Source organism: Ictidomys tridecemlineatus, chromosome 7 (assembly GCF_052094955.1).
Source record: "Ictidomys tridecemlineatus isolate mIctTri1 chromosome 7, mIctTri1.hap1, whole genome shotgun sequence".
Lineage (NCBI taxonomy): Eukaryota > Metazoa > Chordata > Mammalia > Rodentia > Sciuridae > Ictidomys > Ictidomys tridecemlineatus.
The window spans coordinates 63,279,319-63,302,770 of NC_135483.1; the positions used below are offsets into that span (position 1 = coordinate 63,279,319).

The window sequence follows — 23,452 nt, forward strand, 5'->3', positions numbered from 1 at the left end:
ATGTGAACATTCACACCATAGAGATTTTCTGATGGTAACCACCCAATTCAGTCACTTAAGGCTTTGGCAACACACAATTTCCACATGTGGCACAACTACCAGCAATCAAGATGGACAAGTAAAACTTAAAACTTAAATTGGCTAACAGTATGACAGCCAATTTAAGTTTTAAAGATTACAGAGAATTTTCTCTGTTTTAGTCAAAAGAACCACATCGTGTTATTCTTTCCATAGCTTCAGGGAAGGGAAGGACACACATTGCAGTAAGTATTTAAATTATTTTTTTTGCCGAGCCTAGAACATTTTCACTGAACATCACAGTTGACAGGTGTGGTAAACAGGATCTGCACTTCTACCAACATTTTTTTTTTATGTGAGAATAACATCATTCCTTTTTCCTGTCTGAAAACACTATGAGTTGCATATTTAGTAAAATCATTTTATTTTTCGTCATTTTTCAATATACGTACTTCCTAATTATTAGGTACAAAACACAAAATTGTTCTGCTTTTCATTATGACAGGTTGAAGCGTGCAACAAACATGCAGAGGTATTCGAACGAAACTGTTCAACCACGCAACTTTTTAGCAGCTGTAAAGTTGAAACTAATAGTCCAAAAAAGAAAAAAATCTATTCTGGGTATGTAATTCCTACTTCACCTCTAAGGGTGGCTCCAATGAAAGAGCAGGGTGTCGATGCCTTCGCCTAGACAAACTCTGGTCTTCTCCTTTCTCAAGCTCGCTCATGCATCCATCCAGTCCACAAACCTTGACCAAAGTTCTGGGAATTGTATGCAGCCTTCTATTTTGTCCCATCGAGGTGCTAGTCACAGGACAAGAGGACAGCAATGCAATCTTATGTGCTGTCACTCTGAGAAGATTTACTCTCAGTATTTAGTCCTCAGAATATTTCATGTTGATTTTATGTGGGAAACAAGTTTTTACAAAACACATATCTGAGCAATGTAGTTTTCAATAATCCAAACGAAAATTTACATGCTTTTATTTTTGATTATTTGACCACAAAAATAGGAAGCATTGTAATCAAGAACAGGCTTAGTATATTGTCAAACTATATCAGAAAGGCCTTGGACAGAAATAATAAAGTAATAAATAAAATTAATGATGGTTATAAATCTTAATTTACCCATGTATTTCTCTTTTCATATTTTACAAGAAAAGCCAAACCTTAAAATGTTAAAGAAATATAATCATGAAAGTGTACATTTCCACCAACTGAAATGGTTTAGATATGTGCAGACTGAAAAATCGAGAAAAAGAACATTTATTAAATAAACACCAAACCTATGAAAGTTCAATATATCTCAACTATTATTACAGCTGCCATGCCAAGCTCTCCCCAGTCTCTTCTAACGTCCTCCTTCCCCTTGGACTCCTTAGGCTTTAATCCAAAGCTTGAGCCCTTAAGGTTTCAGCTCAGCCTTTCTCAGGATCACCCTAGTGAGAATGGAGCCAGGAACCCTGGCTTCTCTGGGGTACAGACTCACTGAATTTGCACCTCCATGACCTCTCCCTGATAATACAGGAGAAAAAAATCATAATAATACAGAGCCCATTGAAGTATTTGTGGTCCCCAAATTTTCACCAGGTTTTATCTTTGAAGTCAACTCCAGTAACTGCTGAGCTACAATAACCTCACTTACCAGAAGAATTCTAATCACTGAATTCAATTCAAGTTAAGGTTATATTCCATGCAGAGAATTCAAACAGTATAGAACTAAAGTCAGAGGTAATAGTGAGCCTGACAGTTTGCATTTGATTTGTTTCATTTTGACAAAAGCCCAAGCTAACTATCACATTACATATAATGTAATTTCTTTATCTTTCTTTATTATTAGTCAAATTATCAAAATGAACACTGAGATTCACCACTGAGATTCTACCACTAAGTACATAATTCTTCTAAAAGGGACAAGTTTTGATTTGCACAAGCCACATGCATCTACCTGCAAATAGTAATTCTCAGAGTGACATTTAATTAATATTTTAGTGATTGGTTAAAAATCTCAGAGGGAAGAAGCTTTTGGAATCTAGCGTATGCTAAAAAATCAAATTATTAATTATTTTTAAAAAATCAATAAAACACAGTAGATAAGGAGATTATTTTAAAAGGGGGGGATTTAACCCATATGAAGTTATCTTTAAAATAAAAAGTTCTATGATTCAGAATTTATCAATTAAAGTAATGTTTGGAATAATAAACCACTTATTGCAAGCAAATTACCATAATCTTGATATGTAAAGTTCTACATAACTATCTGTTTCACATGGCTAAAGTTAGAGCAATCTGAAGATTTAACATATGTACAGAAACTCTAGATATGCAATAATAGAAGTACATAGACAATTCCATTAAGGTTAAGTCAGAAGAAAAAATTTCATGGAAATTTTATAGTATGTTTCACTAAAGGTAGCAAATACTAATTTCCATTAAGTAGTAATAAGAAAATATAAACTAAAAGGGGAAAAATACGAAGGTATATTACATATAATCATAACTAAAATCTTTTTTCATCCTTAGAATTCATTGTTTTAAGAGGAGGGAAAATTTACCTACCAAAAACAGTTTAACTGGTTACAAATATAGTCTACTTCCATTTTTTTCATGTTCATAGAAAAACAAAATAGAGTGTGTAAAAAGATATACTCCATTAAGCTTAGTGTAAAATATCCTACCATAGCTATTGTATTTTTAAACACTTGGATATGATGTTTCAATACTATTTTCTTTCATAAGACAAAGGAAATAGTGCTGTTTAAAAGCAGAACTACATATCTCACCTAGACAGATTGTGTTAAATTTGCATATTAAAATCAGCACCGTTCTTTCTAGAAGACAGCATTTTAAAACAAATGGAAGAAGAATACCACATCTTTTTTATTAGAAGAAACTGCTCAATGATTAAAAACAGGTTACTTGATGATAAAAAAATGCAGAGTTCAAGATTTTTCAAAATGAGGAAACAGTCAAAAGACCACTAGTTCATATCTTAATGTTAATTTTAAAATATGGCTAAGCTTTTAAAGATGTTTACTACCACAATTCCATTTCAAAATGAATTTATGTAAGCCTTTAGAAATTTATATTTTCAAGTGGAAGTGAATTATGTCAAATGATGCTAAGAATGACTATGATTACCATCTTTGAAAACAAACTAGTACACTACTATATCTTCAAACATTAGGTTCAGAATATAAAGTGCTTTCAGTCTAAAAATACAAATTAAAGTACACTTATTAAAAAATGTGTGCGAAAAAGTTATATACTTATTTACTTGTAAAAGTAAATTGAAGTGTCAGAGTTTTAATAGAAAAATAAAGTCACAACCTCTGAGCAAAAATGGAATGTACCACTTAAGTGGCATAATATCTTCCATAAAATGTTTATAACCAATGTAGATATTATTAAAACAAAAATATTCTCTTGTTCCCAGTATTTTATTACTACTAACAAAAAAATAAATAAAAGGTGTACTTGCCTAATAAAACTTTGGCATCATCCACATCAAAATCTCCATCCCCATCAGCATCATAAACTCCCAGTTTTCCTATAATAGGAGAGAGATGATAGGTGTAGAAACAAAAGGGAGAACAAATTTAGTAAGGTATCATCCTCATTGTAGTCCTATATCCCAACTATAAATAAATGTTCCCAGCCAATCCTGGCAATTATACTTTTAATACTACAAACCAATGCTCTGTGAATATCTTACCTAAAATTGTTGGGCAAATCATTTAGAGATCCAGAAATTATTCACATCACAAATTCTAAGACATATAATTGGGATAATATTTTTCTTAAAGGTTTCACCATACCTTGATATAATCACTTCAGAACCTTCATTTATATTGCTAAAAATGTTTTGGATAAAATTTTGAACGTGTATAAAAAAATTCCAACCCATTTTTGAGTTACATAAAATTTGATGTTTTTAAAGTGTGAAACTTTATCACACTAAAAATACTTGAAGCAAAAGAAAAAAGCAACCAATCCTCAAATACAGTCTATTAAATATAGACTACATATAATACAGTAAATAAGTTAGCATGGAGTATTATTGCTAAAAATGAGGATAGTTACTTTCATATTTTTCAATAATGATTCACAATAAAAATATCATGAATCAATCTTAACTGAGGGGGGATAAAGACTGTTCTGGAAATAAAGGATATAAAACTGGAGGCTTCCTGAAACTACAAAGTAAAATTTAATGGTTATTCTACTTAAAAATTTAATTAGCACTGGCCATTTACTATAAAATAGCAAAAACAAATCAATAATTAGAAATCTTAAAACATATATGCTGAGAAGACATTTACACAAGAACTGACCTTTACATTTTAAGAAGAATAAATATGCATTTTTAAGACTTTAATCCTTTCTCATTAGGAAGACTAGAATGTTTAGCATTTCAATGAATCTACTATATTCAATACCCTAAAATAAAATTCTAAAAAGCAACATAGTTGACAATTCATCATTGGACAGTAACTATGAAGAAACATATTGTACAGCAATATTTTAAACAACATGCTAATAAAGCACTGGCATTAAAAAGAGTTGTCAACCCTTTCACCATTTCTTTAGCACAATGTATGTATTAAAAGATTGCATAAAAGCAGGCAGAAATTTTCTTTATTTTCTTTATTTTCCCAAAGCCCTGTGCTCTACAAAATAGCACATTTGCTATAAAGAAGTCTGACTTGGCACCTACAAATTAAAAATGGTAATGACAATAATGGAGAGATGAATGTATTATTTCTATTGCTATGAAAATAAAATCCTAAAACCTGAAGCTCAAGGCTGTATACAGCATAAAACTCAAATAACATTTTAAGAAAAAAACAGAAAATACTTGCCTTCTGACAAATTTATGAGGGAAAATTGAACCTCTCATTTACATTCTCTGATACAGATGATAGTTAAATTAGTAGACTAAGAATGAGGTTTTAGAGACTGACAAAAGTTCAGTTCCAATGCATCTCCAATAGCCTACCTTGAAGCACCTCTGATAAGTTATAACGGAAGTCCTTTGCTTTGGCTGCGTGCATGTAAAAACATGAAAATTGTTACTTGAGTCTAAAGGTACAAATATTTAAAATCTCTTCCTTAACATATATTCCCTAGCAGCATAGTACTGTAAGCCAATGACAACAAAGATCTACTCCAAAGTTTGTCACTGACCTAAAATTCTGTTAGTTTATTCATGTATCTAGAGACCCTTTCCTTCAAGCAATAAAGATAAAAATATTGTATGATTCCATTTATATGTAATCTCCAGAAAAGGGAAAAGTACAGACATAGAAAACAGGCTAGTGTTCGCCCTGAGAGTGAAGGGGTAGGGGGGAAGTTGGACGTTATAGGGGGAGAGGGTTTTAGAAATATTCTGGAATTGGACAATGATGATAGTTGCACAAAGTGACTAACATACTAAAGACCAATACATGATACATTTTCAAATATTTGATTTTTGAATTTTATATTATATGACTTTTATCTCAATTTTTAAAATGATGAAAATGATAAAGAATTATTAATGTTAAGAATATTATGAAAGACCAGCAATTATGGGAAGAGAAAAGGAGAAAAATGGGGAGCATGATCACAAGTACCACAGCACCATCCTCAGAGTAGTATACAGACCACAGCCATCCACTCACAGTCACGTCCACACACCTGTCCCAGGACACGCACACTTTTACACAGGTACCTCCCCCAGCAGGCACAGGTGGGGGTGCTTTGAAAATCCTCTCTGAAGAAGGGTTTCTCAAACTGTGTGGTTATGCTGTTCATAGATCCTGAAGTAAATTTAGTGGTTCATGATCAAGAATTTTAAAAATTCATAACATAAATAAACCTGAATATAAAGTACAACATGTAGCAAGAATTAGTTTGATAAAACTCATTCTGATGAAACTATGTGTACTATTCAAATACTACAAAGCCTTTTAAAAAAATATATTTATTTTTTAGTTGTAGGTGGGCCCAATATCTTTATTTTACATTTATGTGGTGCTGAGGATCGAACTCAGTGCCTCATGCATGCTAGGTGAGCACTCTACCACTGAGCCACAACTCCAGTCCAATCTTTTTTTTAAAAAAAATAAAGTTCAAAAGCCACTGAGGTAATCCTGGTAACATTCCCTCTTGCTCCATCCTATGGAGAACCACTGAATAAATGGTTCAGTACAAATTCAGTACCAAAATGAACAGTACCGTAAAGATAATAACAAACCTTCACAATGACTAAAGGATGTCACCTACCCTTTTACGAATTCACGTAAGAAACCATGTCACGATTCTTACCTAGAACTTCCTCGTAATCAACAAGATCAAACCAAACAACGGCTACTGACGTCCAAACTCCCAGCAAGGCAATGACCATAAACCAAGTGAAAAAGGAGCTTCCAGAAAGTCCTCCTTTCCTCCCGTTCTTGTGTCCTCCGTGCTTTGTCTCTGTTTAGAAATAAAAGTAAAAATGTCACCATGGAAGAAAACATTTCATCGAACACCTCTCTTCCCGCTGAGTTACTTACAGTTATTTGACAGTCGATCATTTCAAAAAAGTTTTCACTTAAATTCTCCAAACATGCGACACTAAATAAAAGGTTTTGAAAACAGAAATGCTTCTTCCTAGACTTAAGGCCATGTACAGAAAACTGTAATTTTGAAATAGAACAAATAAACTAGGGATGGGTTCATTATTTTTAAAATATTATATTGATAACATATACCTTGCTTCCAAGTTACCAAAACCATTTGCATAAAACCTTCTTCAAAGTATCGAGCATACAAATAACTTAATGAAATCAGAAAAATGTAGCCAGACCTTTTGCTGTGTTTTATTTAGTATCTGTAGAATCTTAAAACCAGAGGTTGCAGAAGAAAATAATCCCCTACCCACAGCTACTCTGTATTCTGAGTGGGTGGGGAGGACAGAGAGACAGAGACAGGCAGACAGGCAGGCAGGCAGACAGAGGGAAAATGAAGGAAGAAGGAAACTACATAAATAGATAACAGGAACAAAGAAAAGCAAAATTCTGTCCTTTATAGAGTCCACTGGGCCCTGTGAAGCAGGAAAAGGTTCATTCACAACTGGTTGCAATGCAGGAAACAGCTATGTAAACCGCTGTCCACCAAGTGTCATTTATCACATTCGATATGTTTAGCATGCTCTATTCTTTTGGAAATATTCTTCTAACAGTCATAAATAAACAGAAACCATGAAAGCCAAATGATAGCTTTAAAAACAGTCAATATTGTTCTTAAGAGGAAAACCTACCATACACACATTTTCCTTAAAAGGAATGCGATACATATTATATAAATATTAATAAATAAAAAGATCATATCACCTGCCAAAATGCCAGGTGCGAAAAGGAAAAATTTACAAATGGGACACTGCCTCCCATCTGTGCAGCACACGGACCCTCTTGAGGGGGTTCATGGGCTGCTGCACCTGTCCTCACAGAGACTTGTTCATGTCTCTGCAGACGGTGCTTCTGGAAGTTTTAGCAGGACAGTGCTGGTCCCGTGTGACCACTCCTCACACTGCAAGACATCTCACAACCCCCGTTTCCCCTGGACCTAAAGGCAAGTAGGTCCCAGAATATGACAAACAAAAACACGCCCAAACATTTCCACATGTTTCCTACCTGGGGCAGTGCCTGGTGGAGAGGCACTGGGAGAGAAGACAAAAATAAGCATGTTTATAGAACAAAGGTAAAGGGACTGGCCTGAGGTCAGTGGCACAGCTGCAGAAAACTAGCAGCACCACATGAGGACATCCACAGGCTGAGCTCCTGGATCCACACCAAGTGAGCCAACTTCCATGATTTCACAAGACCCTACTACCAACTTTGTGTAAAAACTGTCTATAGGAAAACACAATTTACATATTAAAAGTACTTGCTGAGCTAAGGTTACATTATTGCATATTAAATCAACTTAAAATAAGCTTCCTTGTTTCATTATCAGATCACAGACACAGGAAAGGGAATCTGGGTGAAATTTTTGGAAATGTTGGTAGGGAAAAGGATGATTTCCAGTTTTTATGTATCTCCAGGATATAAATTATAAAAAGAATGATACAAAATAAATTGCCACTAGAATTTTAAAAGTTAAAGAAAAAAAGGAGGTTGGCTTCTATGGGGACAAATTCATCAACAGTGAAGTATGATTAAGTTTTTTAACTTTTTTGAATAAAGACATTTTTCTTAAGACTGTATCAAAAACGTCTTATTTTTATATAACATAACATCCACTTGCATACAATACTAAGTATAATCATGCCTTCTGAATACACATTTACTTCCAAACATGAAGCAATCATAATTAATAACTAAGGATTCCCTTCCTTGGCTACTTACTGCTTCTAAAAGCCAAATTTAAATTAGAACTGCAGTAAAACTGTTTTTCTCTTATCAACTGTTGCACATTTTTTAACTGACACCAAACTCTTGTGTTCCTCCTTAACTGAAGAATAGGAAAACTGAAAAAAAAAATAGCTCATACTTTAATTCCTTTATTTAATATATTTATTCAGCATGCATGTATCAGACATGATACGATTTTTACACGTGTGAGGCACTGGACTCGATCCTCAGCACCACATAAAAATAAATAAAATAAAGATATTGTCTCCATCTACAACTAAAAAAAATTTTTTAAAAGAAGCACAGCCAGAATGAATACTATTTAAAATAAGTATAAAATGTAACAACTAATAAAACAATAACTTGAATTCAAAGGTCAACTCTTCATTTTTCTTTCTTGTTTTTTATTTTGCTAGTGTGTGGTTTTGTGTTTTGGTTTGGTTGTTATTCTTTGTGGGGTTTTTTTTTTTTGAGACAAAGTCTTGCCATGGTATGTTTCATAGTCTGGCCTCAAACTCTTGGGCTCATGTGTCCCTCCTGCCTGGGCCTCCCGAGTAGCTGAGATGACAAGCTCTCTCCTCAGTGCCCGGCTTCTCTCTCTCTCTTAAACCAGAATTGGGGGAGAAAACTTCTGAGATTCTCAAAAGTAAAGTTTTTTATCCAAGTAGTATCATTTATTCAAGTAGGTGATATTTATGTAAGTTATTGAGGAATTGGAAGCAGGAGGTAAGAAAAAGCCAAATATGTAGCAGAGAACACACTTTTACCTAGAATCTGTTTTAGACATGATTCTAAACCACATTCCATTATTCACTGCACAAACTCGAGAATCTAGAGACTTTAGAGAAAACCTGACCCAATGATTTAAAGAAAGACAGTGCTGGCAGAGGGTAGGGCTACAAAGGGAACAGAAAAGACACAAGAACTAGAGCAGTGTAGTGGTAGGAGGCCATTTTTTTTTTTTATCAGAGCCCACAGGCAAGCCACTTAACGGTCCTTACAATAATCTTTAATAGAAGATAATAACCGATACTCACATTGGTTGTCATTAAAACATCATTTTAATCTGTTTAGGAACACAAGAAATGCACAATCAATCTTAGACTTCCATGCAAAATAGCTTATCAAATAGATTTACTGCAGTAAAAGGTACATGATACTGAACTAGAATACCAAATTAGCAATATTTTATTCTATTCCAATGTCATATAAATGATTCATTACTCTAGCATTATTAAACAGGTTACTGTTAATACTTGCTTACTTCCTAAAGGAATCAAATATTAAATCATACAGAAGGGAGTCTCTTTTAAGAGAGAGCTTTTTTAAGGAAACTCTTGACAGCAAATAACACTCCTGATATGTCCCTCTGTAAATATGATGTGCCCAGTCCCAAAGGGCAGATCAGTTTCTACCCAATTAAAACAAAAAGAGCACAGTAAGAAACACCCTTCATGAGGGCTTAAAACTTCCTCCAAGTAAACCTGAAACCAGTACTTTGTCACAAAGGTATTCTAAAAGAAATTCTAGTAATTGTTCCTATATTCTAGGATCAGAATAAAACCAAGAAAAAACACAAGGGGAGTGGGGAATAGAAGTTCAGTGGATTAGAGAAAAGGGAATGAAGGGAAGGGAGGGAGGTTAGGAATAGGAAAGACAGTGGAAAGAATCTGATGTAACTTCCCTATGACATATGTGAATACACCACAGTGAATTTCTATATCATGTACATCCACAAGACTGGAGGGATCCTAATTAGAATAAGATATACTTCATGTTTGTATAAATATGTCAAAATATACTGTCATGTGTCACTAAAAGAACAAAAGAACAAATATAATGTAAAAAAAAAAAAAAAACAACTTCAACAGTAAGAAATAACCCAAGTTGGCCAGGCTTGGTGACACATGCCTGTAATCCCAGAGGTTTGGGAGGCTGATCTAGGATGACTGCAAGTTCAAACCCAGACTCAGCAACAGCGAGGCACTAAGCAACTCAGTGACACCCTAATAGAGAATAGTGCTGCTGATGTGGCTCCGTGGTTGAGTGCACCTGAGTTCAATCCTTGGCAGCTCCCCCATAAATAGAAATAACTCAATTTAAAAATGAGCAAAAGATCTAAACACACATCACCAAAGAAGACATACAGATGGCAAGTAAGCATATGAAAGACCTTCAACAATGGCATATTTTCATTGGCCATTAGGAAGTTGCAAACAAAAATTATAAACTTTTAAAAAATTATAAATTATAAAATTATAGACACGATTATAAACTTATTAGAAAGGACAAATTCCAAAACATTGACAACACAAAATGCTGGTGAGGATGTGGAGTAACAGGAAGAAATACTTACCCATTACTCATGGGAATGAAAAACTGCATAGCCACTTTGGAAGACAGTTTTGCAGTTTCTTACAAAACTAAATACATGTCCGTGTAATCACATTCCTCGATACTCACTCAAAGGAGTTTAAAATGTATGTACATACAAAGAACATCTTTATTCACAACTGCCAAAACTTGGAAGCAATCAAGACGTTCCTTCAGTAGGTGAATGGATAAATATACCATAGTACATCCTGATAATGGAATATTTTCCAATACTAAAAACAAATGAGCTATTGAACCATGAAAAAGATATGGAAGCAATTTAAATGCATATTGCTGAGTGAAAGAAGCAAGTCTAAAAAGACTACATACTCTAAAATCCCAACTGCAGTCCATTAGCTATGATTTTATTTTCTATGGTTTCAATTACCTGTGGTCAACCATGGTTCAAAAATATTAAATTGAAAATTTTAGAAATAAAAAAAATAAAAATAAAAAAATATCTTCATTTCATTTTATGGTTCTATGTTCAAACTGAAGCCACTGTATCCCTAAGAACTGGTCAAAAATTTTACTGGAGTTAAGAATATGGCAGAGGCCAAGTGGTTCCTTTTTTCCATTCTGTCTTAGCAAAATCACATGATCTCCAAATTAGAAAATATTCTCACATACTACTAAACACCAAAAATTACCGTAGCACTCATCTATCATATGTGAGGCCCTGCGTTCAATTCTCAGCACAACATATAAATAAATAAAATAAAGATATTCATGTGATGTGGCTCAGTGGTTAAGCCCAATAGTCCAAAAACAAGAGTCTCCTAAATGAAGACTGAGCTAGGATGATGACTAATTTTACTTATTTGGTTGAGGAAAGGGAAAACAGAAATGCTTCTGCAACTCAGTGGTCATCAATCACCAATTGACCTACCATTGAATAAATTATAAATCACTTAAAATTTTCCATTAATATTAGAGATTTCATATATACAGATCAATTATGCTTTTTTTTTAGGGGAAAATACTGGGGATTGAACCCAGGGTGCTCAACCACTAGCTATATTCTCAGCACTTTTTTTTTTTTTTTTTTTTTTGAGCAGGGTCTTGCTCAGTTGCTGAGGCTGGACTTCAATTTGTCATCCTTTCCTAGTTGCAGAGATTACAGGCATGCACCACATCACTAGGCTTCAAGTATGCATTTAGGAGTTTTTAAAACAACATAAAAAAACATCAAGAATCTCATCAAATGTCATCTTTCCATGATAAAAAATGTCACCTTGGGTTGAGGTTGTGGCTCAGTGTTAAAGCGCTTGCCTAGCATATATGAGGCCCTGGATTCAATCCTCAGCACAACATATAAATAAATAAAAATATCACCTTTTGGGAATCTATAACTATTAAAGAAGTAACTACTGATTTTCTCCAACTATATAGGTTACAAAATCCATGTAGAGGTGGAGAAACATCTTCTAAAGAAATACAAGTCGGGAATATTATATCATGTTATTCTTCGTGGAGTAAAGCACCTGTCAGATTAGTCAAGTGACCCATTCTAACCAATTATTCACAAAAGCATTCAAAGTGGGGAAGCTCCTATAATCTAGCCTAGTAGTATAATCCTCTCGGGTGCTGTTTCCTCAGATGAGAGTTAGATTCAATCTTCACATGTCCAGTTTTTTATTATATAAATTGTCAACAAAATGAGTCAATATAGTCTGCTTCGAATTAATGGAAAGATAATCTTCACAAAGTAAAGCAAAAAAAAAAAAAATATATATATATATATATATAAAAGTAAAATCAATAGATCATTAAAGAATACATGAAAGTTAAAGATTCAATTTAGAAAAAACAAAATCCTATTTTTTGTTGGTTTTTTTTTTTGCATTTATTATCGGCTTCACAAGTAAGTAGGTCAGTTTCCATATTTGGTAAGTCTTTGCTTGAACCAACTTAAGTCTCCTCATTTATACAACATGGGACTTGTGTATCCTGTCAATTTATATGAAATCAGAATGCACACAATTCTTCGAATTCATTATAATTAACTTATATAAGACTTAGGAGAACTGATTATATATTTTTTTTGCAGTTTTCAAAATGTGGTCTCTGATAGTAGAAAATATTAAAAGATAATCTAAAAGTACCAATATATATATTCAGATTAAAGACAAATTATTCCATGAAAAATCCAACCACCAAGAAAAGTCAATGGTTCCAGGAATTCAAGAGAAAATAAAGAAGACACAGTCAAAAATGTTTGAACAGAGCAACCCTGAAAATAAAGCCAGATTCAAAAACCTCAAACAAACAAAAATATACCTTTATCTTCAGCCATTTTGGTTTCTTCAATCCATGAAAAATATATGTTGAAGAAGAAAAATCAAAGTGTTTCCAGCAGGTACCAGGCACCCTGCATGTCCTTCCCTCCTAGGGTCTGGAATGGCCAGCTCCTGCATGGCCACGGGCTCCAGAGCTGAAATTGGACCTGACCGCAAGCTCTGCTCACCAGTTATTTTTAGAGGCCTTTTCCTCGTGGCAAATGCTGCTAATCACTCAAGCTGAAATGCGCTCCTGACAATCCTGAGGCCTCTCCCCACTTAGGGGATGGATTCCTTTCTCAGATGGTCCTATCTCCTCCTAATTCCAACCTCTAAAAGAATCAAGCCTACTGGAGAAAGTGAAAGGGAACAAACTGTGCTACCAGTTTTGTTTTCTTGGACACAGGATTCAATAGCTTTGGCCCAAACCCCAAATCCTTCACAACTGAAATGAGTTCTTATGTGGCCCCAAGCCCAGAAACCGCTCTATTTGGCCCTTCGGAATCTTAATCAAATGCCTACAAGACTATCAGCTTAGCTTCTCTGAATCCAACCGAACCATAAATGGTAAGAAATAATCAATGCTCTAGAATTCTGACACACAGCATTACTATCTCAGGAATAGTTCCTCCAACAGAAAAAATAAATAAATAAAATAAAGCAACCCCACAAAAAATATTTCATGGGAGAAAAAGGGCTGTGAGGAAAGGGTTGGAGGAAGAGAAGGGAATAGTGGGGAGGCTAAGAGGAAGGGATACAGAATGCCAGAAATCTTCAGGAGTAGGAGAAGTGACCTAGGAAACACCATCTCAAAAAGAAAACTGGAAACAGATTACACAACCACATTCTGATTTCTTTTCTACTTCTCCCCAACCCCATCTCCAAATATTCTCTTTTGGGAAATAAAAATCAGCCCAATTTTTTACTGATCTAAGATTAGCAGTTCACATTAGAGCTCTGATGAGTATATGAAATTAATTTTGCACAAATAGTATCTAGAGCAAGGCAGCAACCTTTCAAAGCTGTTTATAAGTCTTTAGTTTTTTCTTTTTGTTGTTTTTTTTTTTTTTTTACCCAATTGAAGGTTTCAAAGGTAAATTTAACACTTAAATACCCTGAAGAAGAGTCAGCAACCTAAGGCGTCAATATTTGATGGCCTAGATGTGGGACAGGGTGAACTAGGATCAGGGACAACTAGAGAAAACTCACAAGTGCTTTGTCATCCTCTGACCATTAGTCATTCCCCCTCTCCCCTCCAGAATCTATCCCACTAAAGTTAGTGTTTGGGCCAGGCTTTGCAGCACACACCTAGAATCCCAGGGACTCGGGAGGCTGAGGCAGGAGGATTTACAAGTTCAAAGTCAACCTCAGCAACTTAGCAAGCCCTAAGAAATTTAGGGAGACACTGTCTCGAGATATTTATTTTTTTTAAAGAGGACTAGGGATGTGGCCCAGTGGTTAAGCGCCCCTAGGTTCAATCCAATGGTACCACAACTAAAAATAATAATAAATTTAAAAGTTAGTGTATGTTAAAATAGAAAATGGTAATGCACCACTTGCCAGGTTTAAGATAACTGCAACTTCTAGAACCATGAGCGAAGATAAACTTTTTTTTTCTTTATAATTGTCTCAGGTGTTTCCCTATAGTAACTAGAAGCTTCTCAATACACCCTTTATCACTTCCTGCCTTCACTTCTTTCCATATCCACCTTAAAGTACATAGTTCCTTGTTTAAATTCCTCCCTGGCTCACTAAACTCTCTTACTTCTCTTTTTATAGTATCAGTCTGCCATGACAGTCTCATTGGGAGAACACCACTATTCATGGTCTTCATGATAGCAAGGGCAGATGGGCACACTGAAGAAAATCAGGAAGAGGACACAGTGCAGCCAAATTCAACTAGGCTCAGTACAGCCTGTCAAGACTACCACATTTCTTTAAAAACATTCACTTTTCAATTGTGCACAAAAATTATTTCAGACTTCTCTGCCCTCAACTATTCAACTTATACTCATAAACTACCATAGCCTTTTACTTCAAAGAAAGAATAGAGCCATCAATGGGGAACTGCCTTGACTGTACACTGCCAACCACACAAACCAGTACTCACTTGTACCTATTTCCTGCTCTCCTCCTAATTCTCCAGAGAGCCTGCCCCTCCTTGGCTCTTGGCACTTGCCCTCTCTCTCCCTTACGCCTTCATTCTTACTGCCTTTACATACGCTAGGGCTGGCCCCTGCTCTGTCTTTCTCCTTCCCCTCACAGATCTGATTCTCAAAAGAATAATGATGTCACTTTCATTTTCTACCCTCCCACTCAGTTCTTACAACCTGTGGGCTGCCATCTGGCTTCTTCCCATGACTCCCAGGCAGTAGCTCTAATGTCACACCAATGATTTCCATGTCATTAAGCCCAAGAGAAAACCTTCTGTCCTCATCTTACTCGACCTCTTAACACAATTCTCCACCTTTTGTGAATATTCTCTTCCCTTGACTCTGATGACTTTGGAATCATCTGACATTTACATCTGCCTTTGGAATTTTTGATTCCAAGTCCTCTTTGCTGAGTGACTCTCCTCTAGCTGACTGTGAAGTGCAGAGATTCCATAAGCTTGGTCCTAGGCCATTTCCCTAGGTGATGTCAGCTACTATCTGTAGGGCTGAAATTTTTCTCTCCTTTGGGCTCAAACCACATATCTAGCGTTTCAGTGTCCTTCAGGAACAACAAATTAATCCTCAAGCTCAGCACAGCCATGACAAGTACTGAGCTGCCTCCTCTCCTATCCTCTCCAATGTTCTAAATCCCAACAGCACTTCTATGAAGCCTGCTGCTTCAGCTGAAAACCTGGGGTTGTTTTTCATCCTTTTCCAAACACTCACCTTTCATTTGGGTTTCTATCTGGTGGCTGCAAATAGGCTACAGCCATGCCAAGATATGGATTAACCCAGTGCTGGTCATCCTAGCCTATTTTTATTTTGATATTTTTTGAAAGCATGGTGTGTGTCCTGACATCCAAAAGTAGGAAACCCTGTCTTAAATCACCCAAGTTTTTGTCAACTGTGACAGATCACCCAAATCCAAGTTACCATTAGGCTATTTCCAATCCTTGACATAACCTTTACTGCTCCATACAGCAACCGAAATAATGGTTTTTAAATTAGATTATATTGCTACCTTGTTAAAAACCCACATTATTATTAATAATAAAATACAGAATCTTAGATGTGAATCATAGGACTCTGCTTGACATGGCCCCAGTCCACAGCTCCAGCTCAGTGCTGGGTCATTTCCCTTGAGCCCTCTAGAACCCAGCCACAAAAGAACTTTCATGCTCTTGAGTGTCTCAGGCTCCCTGCCCAGGCTGTTCCCTCCTCCTGGAATATCAAAATGATGATACCACTATCTAACCCTAAAGCACAATCCCTGCCTCACTGTTTCCTGCTGCCTCTGATTACTGGCCACCTCCTCAAGAAACCTCTCTGATTTCCTGATATGCCGAGTAGTCTGCACTTTTCCTTTAAGGCATTATTACACTGAGAATTAGACAGCTATTAATTTCTATTAATTAGACAGTAATTAATTTCTTAATCTTTTGCTACCTCTGAAATATAAGTTTCATGAAGCCAAGTACTAAATATGCCTCATTCATTCCCTTGTGTCTGGTAGGAACTCAATAAATACTTCTGAAATAACTGAATAAATTCCTTCTCAAATTCTTGTTACTGTAGGACTAATCAAACTAATTCCCATTAACTCTTCAGAAATAAAGGAGAAGTCCTTGGAGGCCAGTCTCAGTAATGTAACAGGACCCTGTCTCAAAATAAAATTAAAAGGGCTAGGGTGTAGCTCAGTGGAAACCTGGGTTGAACTCTGGGTTCAATCTTTAGTTCTGAATAGGAAACAATAAGTAAATAAAAAGTAAAAAGAAAGACGAAGCCCAGTGATTCCTAAATACTGGTTACGGGTTACAGACTCCAATTGGGCAATTACCAAACCCCACAGCTCCATCTCGGATACATTCTTTAGTGACCCACCTAGGGTGACTGACATGTTGGTGGAATAAGAATAGGGTCAGGTGGAAAAGGCTGTGGCATTTCCTTCATCTTTCCTGTAGAAAAGGCACAGTTGATTATGACAAGAGACCACCATGAGTCTTAGAACTTAGAAAAACAAAGTTATATTCTCATCAATATTAGTAAATGAAAGTGCAATATTAGCAAGACCCAAGCATATCAGCCTCTAGTACTTTGCAAATTTTGAAACCATTTGGATAATATTCAAAATTTATATCCAGTGGGCAACGACTACCCTAGCACTCCCCTGTGTGTATTAACACTGATTCACACACAGCAGAGAACAAGTGAATGAGAGGACAGGCACACCAGCTCCCCATGTTAAATCTGGAAGGACAGAAAACTCCTTAGATAAAAACTTAACATGACAGATAACTTCAAAGTTTCTTCAAGTCAGGCTAATCAATCAGTTCCTCAAATTTAATTAGTTGTTCCTCCAGAACATTCAACAGAGAAGCCTTCATCTCAGAGGAAATACCACTGCCATGGGGTTAATTGTCCATATTTGTAAGTAATGGTTATTAGTATGATGTTCAAAATGAGCCAGTCTCCTGCTGGCTTGAGAGAGGCAATGGGTATAAAGAAAGATGAATTAATGATGTTCATTTAGAAACTCTAAGGTGATGACAGAAAAGTTGATAGGATGAGCAAAAAAAGTTCATTTTTCAAAATTAAAAAAAATAATAACCAAAGAGCCAATCATTCATTACTCAGTCAACTCAAATTTCTAAGCAATTAGAAACCACAAAGTCAATATGGATGATGACCAGGGATCCAGAGTTCGATCCCTGATCAATAACCCTTTTCCCTAGCAGTTCCTACTTTTCTGGACAAAAATATTCAGCATTTACAATTAGGTATCTAGAGACACAAATAAGGAGAAAGAAACGGATTATATAAAAGCATCAACATAAAATATACAGAAGACTCAAGTGAAAACTATAAATAATATACACATCTTCAAGTCAACCTATCAGAAAATCACAGGCCAAAAAACAAAAATGTTGGATGCAATCATGCATGGTAATACATTTTATGAATAGCCAACAACACTTCACTAAATAAATTAATAATAATGAAAGTAAATAACAGTGATCAAGAAAAAGCAAGAACAGCTATATCTAAAAATTGTATAGTGACAAATTAACTTTACCCAAAGAAAGTTCTAGCCTTTGCCCTTGGCTACTTGTACGTGGTCTTCAGGTCCCTAGAATGTCCTGCCTGATAGGAGTGTCTTTATTTGACCCAAGGTTTTGAGCACTGGGCAGCCTCATGTGCTTTATAAGGAAAGCTTTAGAACATGCAGTACCATTTCTGATATTTAGAGGAACTGGACAGAGATGAAGGGTCTGCCATGCATGCAGATTAACCCCAACATACTCTGGACACCAAAGGCTGGGGCAAGCTCCTACAGTTGGTCATCTTCCACAGGATGCATCTCGCCACACACTGATGCCAGGAGGTTACTGAATCCCTGAGAACAAACACCAATGTCTGGAAATTTTCTGGACTTTGCCCTATACATCTCCTCCTTTAGCTATTTCTTATTGACATCCTTTCACTGTTATAAAACTGCAGTGCTGAATACAGAACGTTCCTGAGTTCTGAAATTTGTTCTAGTGAATTATTAAACCCGAGGGTAGCTGCAGATACCACCTCAGATACTCTGAGGTAATGACATAGAAGTTCATAGGACAAGCAAAAAAATGTTCATTTTTCAAAATTAAAAATAATAACCAAAGAGCCGATCATTCATTACTCAGTCAACTCAAATTTCTAAGCAACTAGAAACCACAAAGTCAATATGGATGATGACCAGGGATCCACAGTTCGATCCCTGATCAATAACACTCCTCCATAGCAGTTCCTACTTTTCTGGACAAAAATATTCAGCATTTACAATTAAGTGTCTAGAGACCCAAATGAGGAGGAAGAGACGGATTAAATTTGTGGCCAGCTAGTCTGAACTCACAGTGGCAATGGGGAACCCCTCCCCAAAATTATGACTAGTGTCTGAAGTGAGGGCAGTCTCATAGGAAGTGTTCCTTCAAACCATACAGTTTGCCTGCCTACTTGCAAAAATCACAACCGGTTAAATGAACTGAGGACACACTAAAATCGCGCTCTCTAAGTGTGTGAACTGCACACTTTCTTATACACATATCTTCAATAGAAATTTTACAGCTTTGCCAAAAGTAAATTAATCACATTCCTGCAGAATAGTACATCTGTGTTTCTACCTAACTTAGTAAAATATGTCTATTCATTTATGAATTCCCCAAATCCCTCACCTAAGTCAAAATGAGAGGTACTGGCAGAAAATCCCTTGTGGAGACCAAGGGCTACAGGGAGGCCGACTCCCTTGCCAGCAGATGTCTACTCAAGCAACAATCTCAGTGGACCACCTGAGAAGGAGTAAAAAGTGCCAGGGAGGGAAACCTGCAGATAAAAGCAGACAGCTACAAAGCAACCTAAACTCTCAGCATGATGTCAGTTTTCTTATGGATCAAACTGAGCAGCAAAGTTCCGGGGTTTGCACCATCTAACCAGAACCCTGCTTAAAAAGGCTGACCACCACAAGGCATTCCCAGGAGCACAAGGGGTGGAGGATCTGTCAGGAAAGATCCCAGGAGAGGTTGCAAGAAGCCCTGAGCCATAGGGAATGTTCCCACTTGGACTTCCAAAGAACTCAGAGGCAGCACTTGGGCACCTGTCATATGAGGGCAAGATACCAGCTCATCTCATCAATAGGCAGAGAGGAGACTCTGGCAGGGACACATGAGGGGAGAGCCCTCCCTGCCACACACTTTGAGAAGCCCAACAATTCAAAAGCTGACTGGGAACCTGCAACTCAATCCTTCCTGCTGCAGGCCCCTCACCGCCCTGCCTCCATGGGGAGAAAGAACTTCAGAATTGGAAATGAGATCAGATCTCAACCAGACAGACTTTTAATAACACAGAGTGACTGGGGTGTTAAGGAATCTGTCCCAGAGAAAGACAAGGGCCTCTGCTACTCAGAGGAAATGGGAGCTAAGTCTTTCCTAATTAATCACAATGACTGAAGGAAAATGAAGATACTTGATATTAGTACCCTGACAGACAGATGGGTAAAGAAAATGGCTACACAATGTGCTTTCCTATGTTAGGGTCAACCACAGGAAATGGCCAGCATTTGACCACTTTTTTTTTTTAAAGAGAGAGAGAGAGAGAGAGAATTTTTTAAATATTTATTTATTTTTTTTTTTTAGTTTTCGGCAGACACAACATCTTTGTATGTGGTGCTGAGGATCGAACCTGGGCGGCACGCATGCCAGGCGAGCGCGCTACCACTTGAGCCACATCCCCAGCCCAATTTGACCACTTTTTGATCCATAAAAATGGCTATTTCATATGACTTGAGTAATTTGCTTCCCCAATATTTTACTATGAAAATTTGCAAACACACAACAAAGCTAAAAGAATTATACTGGATGCCTCTATACTTACCACTTAGATTCCACTATCACCATTCTATTTTACTGCTATGGCATATCTATTACTCTATACCCGTTCATTAATCCATTTCATCTGTATAATGCATTTCAAAGTAAACTATAGACATCAGTGCATGTCCCTACACACTTAGCTTAACATTTTTATATAGTTTTTAATGTAAAATTCACATAAAACAAAATGCATTAATTTTAAGCATACATTCTAAATTTTAGCAAATGTGTATATCAGGCCAGGCACGGTGGCACACACCTGTAATCCCAATGACTTGGGAGGCTGAGGCAGGAAGATTGTGAGTTCAAAGCCAGTCTCAGAAAATTAGCAAGGCCCTAAAGCAACTTAGTGAGACCCCCATCTCTAAAGAAAATATAAAAAAGGCTGGTGATGTGGCTCAGTGGTTAAGCACCCCTAGGTTCCATCTCTAGTATCAAAAAAGAAAAGTGTATAATAGTATAATACAAATTAGAATATAATACTACCACTTAAATTCCCTCCTTGCTATCCCCATTTCCATCTCACCCCATCCCACCCTGAGAAGCGACCCCCACTAGAGATTAGTTTTGCCTATTCTTGGAATTCCATAAAAAGAATAAAACATGATATGTACTGACTTGTGTTTGCTTCCTGTTCCCCACAGGTGTGTTATCTGGGGCAGCAGCTCACTACTCTGCATTGCTGGGTAACGCCGCTATGCATGCACATGAGAGAGAGAGAGAGAGAGAGAGAGAGAGAGAGAGAGAGAGAGTGTCAGAGTGTATCTGTTCTCCTATGGGTAGAAACTGGCATTTCCCACTTTCCACTACCATGAGGAAAACTGTCAGGAACACTCTGACACAAGACTATTGTGAATACAGTCAATCCCCATTTCCTCAGGTTCCACATCCACGGATAAAACAAACTACAGATGAAAATGCAGTTAGACCTATGAAGTTTGCACCTTTACTGGACATGTACACATGTTTTCTCATCATCACTCCCTAAACAATGGAGTCTACCAATTACTGACACAGCATTTACAGTGTATTAAATCTTACAGGAAATTAAGGGATGATTTGAAGTATACAGAGGATGTGCAGGTTATACTCAAATACTATGATATTTTACATAAGGAACTGAAGCATCTGAGGATTTGGGGATCAATGTGGTCCTGAAACCAAACTCACATAGATACTAGATAACTGGAGCCATTCTTCCACTGATGGCAAAAAGAAATAACCATAAAACCGTGCATTTCTCACAGGTAAACACACAGGAATGGAATTATTGGGCCATAAGGCAAATGTATTCTTAGTATTATAAAAAATTACCAGATCTTTTCCCAAAGTGAAAAGATTCTACCAGGCAGTCAGTGAGATATCATGAGCTCTATTGTTCTACAATTTTATCAACATTTAGAATTGTCATGCGTTTTAATTTTAGCTGTTCTGGTGAGTAGGCAGTAGAACCTCCACATGGTTTTAACTTGGACATTTTTTTTCTTGTTCTCATTGGTCATTTCTCTTTTATGAACTATCTGTTCAACATGTTTGCACATCTGCCCATTTTTAAATTGAATTGTAGGAGTTCCTTGTATTTCCTGGATAACTGTCCTTTAACGGATAAACATGTTCTAGAAGTTTCTTCCCATCTGTCACTTTTCTATTAATTTCCTCAGTGTCACCTTTTGATGGTTAATAGTCTTTAATTTTGATGATGTAGTAATTTTACATAGTTATATGTTTTATATAACATTGAAAAATGTTAATTAAAATTCAACAGGAGCAGGGCATGGTGGCATATGCTATAATCTCAACACCTCTGGAGGCCGAGGTAGGAAGATCACAAGTTCAAATCTAGCCTCAGCAACTTAGTATGATCCTAAAAAATTTAGTAAGACCCTATTTCAAAAATAAAATATAAAAAGGGCTGTGGATGTGGATTCAATCCTCTTTGGTAGAAAAAAAAAAAACATATCTCTGTGCCTTACATTCTGAAACGTGACATCTATTTCAGGACTTACCACAGACAATCACTGGACCCAAGAAACAGAGCCACTGTCAAAAGCCCCTTTACTGGATGAAACAGTGTTCCAATGAAGAGGAAGGTCTCATAATCAGAGGCCAGAACATCAACTAAATGTCTTTCAGTGGTCTATATCACTAAAAGTTAAGTAATGTTGATAATTTTGAAAAATATTTCCATTAGGTAAAAAATGTTCTAAGACAGTCATTTTTCCCTTAAATTCAAAAACTAATGCATATTTTGTTGTTTTTCTACTTCCCTAATGTGTTATTTTGAAGTCTTCAAACATACATACAGAATAAATACAAGTGTAATGAAAGGCCTGTATACTTTACACCTGCAAGCACCACCACACTTGGTTTAGGGGTGAAATATCTTGATTTAACTTTCAAGAGGCTCAGCAGCAAAATAAATAAATAGGGAATTGTGAGAGAGAATGCAAACACATAAAAGTGTTACAAATTGCTGAAATCTAAATGAAGAAGATGTGAATTCATTGTACTTGGCTTATTTGTAACTATCTTGAATTTTTCAAATTTTTAAAAAAGTTGAGGAAATACAGATATCCAGTTCAAATCTCCAGAACAAACAATCTGAAGTGTTAAAAGTTTCCCAGGTTCATTCATAATTGAATTCTGGACAAGTTTAAAAGGTGGCAGGGTACTTTTCTCAACTTTATATGACCTACCTGCAAGTTCTGCTCTCATATTTCCAATTGCCTATGGGACATTCTTAACTGGATTCTCATATTCAACAAGCAGGATAAATCTAAGTCCTCGGCCACATGGAAGCCACTTGGACACCTCAGCATGGTCCTCGCTAACACGCAAACCCTTCG

At 36.3% G+C, this 23,452-nt stretch overlaps 1 protein-coding gene across 9 annotated transcripts in view; it reads right to left on the reverse strand.

Moving 5' to 3' along the window:
• The window catches only part of Asph (aspartate beta-hydroxylase), a 213,439-nt gene that overhangs the window by 170,611 nt on the left and 19,376 nt on the right, over nt 1-23,452 (reverse strand). For 3 of the 9 annotated variants that reach the window (XR_013423955.1, XR_013423954.1, XM_040293977.2), the window contains exons 2-4: nt 6,328-6,477; nt 5,018-5,062; nt 3,500-3,568 (exon numbers count right to left, since the gene is read on the reverse strand). Coding sequence is in view for 6 of the 9 variants with exons in the window: in XM_040293977.2 (XP_040149911.2) it covers nt 3,500-3,568; nt 5,018-5,062; nt 6,328-6,477 (264 nt within the window). In the remaining 3 variants the exon portion in view is untranslated. Of the gene's footprint in view, nt 1-3,499; nt 3,569-5,017; nt 5,063-6,327; nt 6,478-13,049; nt 13,465-23,452 lie in introns of those variants that run through there. The other 6 variants (XR_013423956.1, XM_040293979.2, XM_021724916.3 and 3 more) reach the window with 6 other exon arrangements.